Source organism: Arachis hypogaea, chromosome 17 (genome assembly GCF_003086295.3).
Source record: "Arachis hypogaea cultivar Tifrunner chromosome 17, arahy.Tifrunner.gnm2.J5K5, whole genome shotgun sequence".
Taxonomy (NCBI): domain Eukaryota; kingdom Viridiplantae; phylum Streptophyta; class Magnoliopsida; order Fabales; family Fabaceae; genus Arachis; species Arachis hypogaea.
Window position 1 is genome coordinate 134,069,023 of NC_092052.1, and position 6,093 is coordinate 134,075,115.

General features: G+C 33.0%; 1 protein-coding gene across 2 annotated transcripts; it reads right to left on the reverse strand.

Moving 5' to 3' along the window:
- Positions 1 to 280: 280 nt before the first annotated feature.
- Positions 281 to 1,666, reverse strand: LOC112766737 (cyclin-D3-3). 2 transcript variants are annotated; one of them, XM_025812627.3, is made up of 3 exons: positions 1,129 to 1,666; positions 858 to 1,053; positions 281 to 782 (listed from the first exon to the last, which is right to left on the reverse strand). In XM_025812627.3, exons 1-3 carry the CDS (start codon positions 1,534 to 1,536, stop codon positions 418 to 420), a joined length of 969 nt encoding a protein of 322 aa, XP_025668412.1. In that variant the 5' UTR covers positions 1,537 to 1,666; the 3' UTR covers positions 281 to 417. The 2 variants fall into 2 exon arrangements, with proteins under 2 accessions (XP_025668412.1, XP_025668413.1); XM_025812628.3 differs by having other exon boundaries at positions 281 to 773; positions 1,129 to 1,661.
- Between the last annotated feature and the right edge of the window lie 4,427 nt (positions 1,667 to 6,093).

Below are 6,093 nucleotides of genomic sequence, written 5' to 3' on the forward strand. Positions count from 1 at the left end.
TGTTCATTGTATGGTTATTACTTTTTGCCATAATTGCAATACTAACACCAATTGAACTTCCCTCAATGAACGAGGTCAACACCTCAATAAATAACCCTTCCTACTTTCGTTACTTAATATGTATGTGTTTTCAATATTCAAGTGTGGCCGACAACATGTTTCTCCCATCACATGCAAAACAAAAATTCATTCCCATGCTCCCGTATTAACATAATTCGTGTTAAATTGAAGTTTCATATTGAGAACGATAATGTAAGAATAATTAGTCAAATACATACAGTTTTGTTATTTTAATTTGATATAGTTAATTAATTATGTTAATTCAACAATCCCCTTAGAAAGATGGTACGTGGTTAATTATTACTACAGCAAGTAATTATATAGAAGAAGAGTAATTAAAGAAGAGGAAAAGGAATGCTAAATGAAATGGGATGAGTTGGGAGGGTTTAGTAGAGTCCTATTCTTCTTAGGTTCCGGTGAAGAAACATTGTTGTTATTATTATTAGCAAGTAGTAGAGGCCATGAATCATTGGAGCTATCATCAGAGGCAGAGTTAAACGACACATCCATGACGCCGTTTGGACTATCTGGAACCCATCCAAACTTGCGTTTCTTCTTCCCCTGTTCCCATATCAGCTTCAAGCATTCATCCACCTTCTCTTTGTTCGTTCCAAGAATGCGTACCACCTGGTTTCGCTGCTCCACGCTATTCAACACGTGCATCATTGTGGCAGTTGCCACCACAGAAGGAAGGTAACTCATGAACCTGCTATCTGCATAGACTTTTCCATTAATTAATTAATTCAAGATTGGATCAACGCATGATTAGTAATTAGTAATTAGTAATTAGTAATTACCTGGAAGGGTAGATAGAAGAAGGGATTGGGATCTGGTGAGGAAGTCGTTCAAGTTGAATAATCCAAGTCTTCGCGTGATATAGTCGAGAAAAGAGAGAGGAGTGACGGGATTCATTTTCCATCGGAGAGTTGAAAGCACCAAAATCTCCATCCTCTTGATGGTTTTGGCTTCGAACACGTATCTGCAATCCTCCACCTACAAACACAATAAGCATTAAGAAGAATAATTGATGAGCATTGCAAGAAGGGAGAGGGGGAGAGGAAAACATACTTGGAGGTCTAGTAAGTGGGGAAGATGAGTCTCTTCAAGCTTGGCAGCGAGTGAGAGAGAAGCGACGGCAGCCAGCTGAGTGATCCATGGCTTATTGAGATTGTTAATGGAGGAGAAAGTGAAGAGGAACCTGTGAAGGTAGTTGGCGGCAAGAAGAGAAGTGAGAGGAGAGAAGGAGTAATGTGAGCTGACTTTGAGTATCCACTCGACCGCGTCTCTGCGAGCAGAGTCCAATTGGAAGCAGAGAGGGGTGTGTGTGTGTTGTTCTTCCCTGGCCAGCATCCACGCAAGCTCCTCATCATCCCAAAACATATCCCCTTCTACTCTCTTCCCGGAACCCTCATCTTGTTCTAATTCATCCTCTTCCTCTGAGCAGTATAGAGCGTCTTGGAGATGGTAGGGAGCCATGGAGGGGGATGCTAAGGGACTATGATTTTCTAACCCCCTTAAAACCTGAAACAAGGGAATTATGGGTCATGCACCACAATTACTCGACACGTGACAATTGTACCCTACCATATTTATTAACTATCGCTTATTCTTTTTATACAATGTTTAGCCCCACCCCACCCCACCCCACCCACACCCCTACAACTAACTCACATCAAGGGGTTTAATAGTTGAGATTACAACTGTAATTGTTCACTAAATGAGTTTTACAACAACATTATTTATCAGTTAGCATTGCCCGGGATTATTTAATTAAAGTGCTGCCCAACAGGGTGAAAATAACTTGTCTGAATCTCTTTCTCTCTTTGGAGTCTGATCAAAGACAGATTGGCAAAGCCTCCATCGACCTTTCACAAATCCCTCCCTCTGCTCCTGCATGCACCATCCCATTACGCCATTACGTTTCTGTTTTCGAAGAACGCAAAATACTTTAATCTAGTTAGAATAACCCATTTTAAATATACACTTTTTAAAAATTCATCATCTCATTATTATTATTATTATTATTATTATTATTATTATTATAATAAGAGATCAAATATGTGAAATCGTGAATCTCAGCTCACTCCATGAGTTAAATAATTTCATTTTCCATGCGTTATGTTTGTGCATCAAGCTGTTGGACTTTAACTACGTAACAAAACTGAACTACTCGGATTCATCATTCATGAATGAAACCACGGTTGGGAATTGGGTAGAGTTGTAAAGATCGATGCTACCGATTCCAAGATAAACAAACAGGCAAATTTTGTATTCTAGTGATAAAAAAAGACTTCATCTTAAAATACATGCTCTACTAGTCAATAACGAACTTCGATAGTTCAACATCAGTTCATTATTTCTTTATTCGAACCCAACTCAATATCTTTCTTTATAAAATCCGTATTATGAACTCTTTATGAACCAAGCTTGGACATCTCATATTAACAATACAACTAGTGAAAGATGGGATAAGTATAGATAATGTTGAATTTTTTTCATGTTTATGTACATACAGAAGATATTTAATATTTAAATATTGGCATGAAAAAGAATATAAATGAAATAATTAATAATTAAATCCCTCTTGCTCCTCTTTTAACTACTATGTTAAATCCCTTTCTTGCTCTCAAACACTCATTTTTCACCAAGTATATACAACGAACCAATAATACTCGGTCCCAAAATTAAAGTGACTTAGAATTTAAGAAATCGTTCGTCCACCATAAAGCTTGGTATATATTTGGGCATGTCATTATTTAATTTGAATCACTCAACGACAATTACACTGACAAGTATATACATTAGGACTCATACATTAGTTATTAACTGTTTCCTTGAGATATACCTATCTAAACGGACGCTACATATTAATTAGGTGTAGCCCCACTTTTTTTTTTTTCAAACAAAATAAAGTGAAGAGCAATAAAGCATTCGTTTAGCAATTATCACTCTCCCTCAACAAATATGCTTGTTGATATTAGAAGAATTTGTATTTTCATTCTTAAAAAAGTCTAACATACCAATGCATGATTGTTTCGAATTTGGATTAGATTGTATAAACGATTTTGTTTGGATTGATTTAAATATAAACATATATCTTTAATTATACATTAATCTCGCTAGGGAGTTCATGGAGTATTTGTACAATATGTACAATGGGTTATTTATTTGGTTCAATATAAGTTAAAAAATGAACATCCAGAATAAAATACTATTAATTTCTCAAACACAATACACTCATACTATCCAGAATAATCATTCGGGTACCAGGATAATAAACATCTGATATCCTACTAAATCGAACATTCCTATACCCCTATTGTACATATTGTATAGATACTCCATCGGCTCCCTATACTTTCTCATTATATATATGTCACATTTGAGTGATTTTTTGCTAATAAGATGCATAGAAGAAGAAGGAACTTTTCATAAAGAAGTTCATCCGCATGCAAGGATATTGAATGTGCCTAGTCCACTAACCATTAGTGACGCTGAAGTCCAAAGAAGATTTTAGAAAGAGACGTAAATACATGCATACTCAACGGAGAGATAGAAGAAATGTTATGTTGGTTTCATTTGTGGGCATCATTTCTTGTGCTTGGAAGACCGAAAACGTGTATCGTAGTGTGGCAAATATGGAAGCATACGCTTTCCATTGTAATATACTACTAATATATATATATAACACAGCTAGCACAAGGACAATTAATCAGTTCTTCGATCTTTTTATCGTACGATAAAGATATGTCTCTGAAATCTGCAATCTGCAATCGCCCCCATTACAATAAATATGGTTGCTAGCAGAAAAAAGCCTGAAGCATATCTGCGATAGAAATATAGATACTAAACACTATATAGAGCACGTTTTATGAGTTTCTCAAGAATTTTCCTTCTTAATAACTAGTCACGTCATTATGCAACAGAAGGATGGCCATCAAAAGTGTTAGAGCTTTTATTGGGTGGAAAATCACATTAGTAATGTTTATAGTCTGTTAACTAATTAAACTGAGACATACCCGGCTAATAGGAGTTAATTTTTTCTGCGACCATATGAGTAGTTGCTTTCTTCTTTTTCTTTTCGTTTCTTTTATTTGGATATTTGTTTTCGCAATTTTATTATCTTTTTTAAAGGCTCAATATCCGAGGAAACAAGTTTGGTGGAGATGAAGGGTGATAAAGAGAAAGAGAGAGAGAGAGAGAGAGAGAAAAAAAGAGGAGACAGTGCAAGCCGGTGAAGGCAAGTAGTATTATGGTGGATAGAAAGATGATACGGTAGATATGGTGGTTGCGTTATGGCATTGTACATGCATGGTGGAAGCTATAGTCATGGGTTCCACAAACGAGACATGTTACCTTTTATTCACACACGAAACAGTAGTAGTGCACATACATCGTTATATACCAAAGATTAGGTTTGTCAAGGAATATGAATTGTTTTCTGGGAGAGAAAGCATAGGAAATTACGTTTTTTTTTTAAAGAACGTAAACAATATGTAAAAAAAAAAAAGTTAGAAACTCGTCGACTTTAAGTGAAATTGATGGCTGAAAGTTATTAGATGATTTAACTGATTTGACTAAATTTTCATCTAATAGTTCTCAACTATCAACTTCATGTAAAGTCGACTGCACCTGAGTTTTCACCGTAAAAAAAATGTTAATTTTAATTTTAAAATTTAAATTTTGAATTAATTAAGTTTGTTTATGTTTAGTGAGTTTGCGATGTAGTCTATTGTTTATATTATTCATAATTTCTGTTGTTGATATTATTCATAATCTCTATTGTCTATCTAAGAGAATTATTTTTGGAATACCTAATTTTATAACATTTATGCTAGATATATATTAAAATTAAGAGTAATGCTATGTGTACACTAAAATCAGTTACTAAAATCAGCCATCAGTATAAAATATATGTTGAAATATAAATACACATTAAAAATAAATTAAACTACATATATATTTATACATAAATACGTTAATGACTTTTGTAAAATTAATTATTAAAATTAGTTATTAATATAAAATATATATTAAAAATATATTTATATATAAATATATAATAATTAATTTTAGTAATTAATTTTAATAAATTAATAATATTTTTAATTTTACAATTACATAACACAATACAAAAAGTAGAATCTACTTCATCTTTTAGATAAATTAGATATAAGTTTATTAAGCACCATAGAATTTTTTAAGTTAATAACTAGTAAATTTATTTGTATAAATATGTGAAAGAAAATGGATTTTTTTTTTTTTACTATAAACCTAAACGCTATTAAATCTTTCTTAATATTCTTTATATAATATTACGATTTTTCATATGAGAAAGATCATGAATGATGATGAGTTTTTTTTATGTATATATAATATGATGATTTTTCTTATGAGTTTTTTAGTTTTTTTTTTTTTTTTTTTTGTTCTTTTTATACTTTCTCCACAAAGTAGTGTCTGATTTCTAAGACAAAAACAGCAACTCCCACTTCATACTAGTCAAAGTCAGACAAACCCACTCTCGCTCAAACAGCAGAAAGTGGCTGATTTCTTTGCATTTCAATCGCAGTGCAGAATATATAAATAAATAAAAGCAGGATCCTTTATTGGGACTCAAATCCTTTACTTTGTACAGGTCGTAGTACCATGTAGCTGCGCTAGGTAGATGGGTATATCCGTCAGGATCATAACCCTGTAGTGTAAATGGAACGTATGCGTGTATATCGTAGTGCTCATGAATCATGATGAACGTAACTCTTGTATGCAATTGTCCATAATTAATTATGGGAAAATACATGTACTCACTTTAGTTAATTACAGAAATATAAATATTTTAAAACTACATTCATCTTAATATTATAAATTAGAAAAATTATTATGCGTTCTCTAACAAAAACTGAAACATGATATTTCATGGTCCTGTCAAGTTGCCGAGAATGCTTTTTTTTTTTATGAGTAACGGGGCGCAGAGCCCAAAAAAACAAAAAAAAAAAAGACTATTACCAATCTTTTAAACTTAACATCACTTGTATC

Excerpts from the sequence above, each read along its gene's own strand:
- LOC112766737 (XM_025812627.3), bottom strand. The coding sequence starts at position 1,536 with ATGGCTCCCTACCATCTCCAAGACGCTCTATACTGCTCAGAGGAAGAG. Across the intron at positions 1,054-1,128 it reads CCCACTTACTAGACCTCCAA|GTGGAGGATTGCAGATACGT; the intron begins GTATGTTTTCCT and ends TTGTGTTTGTAG. Across the intron at positions 783-857 it reads TCTTCTATCTACCCTTCCAG|TCTATGCAGATAGCAGGTTC; the intron begins GTAATTACTAAT and ends TTAATGGAAAAG.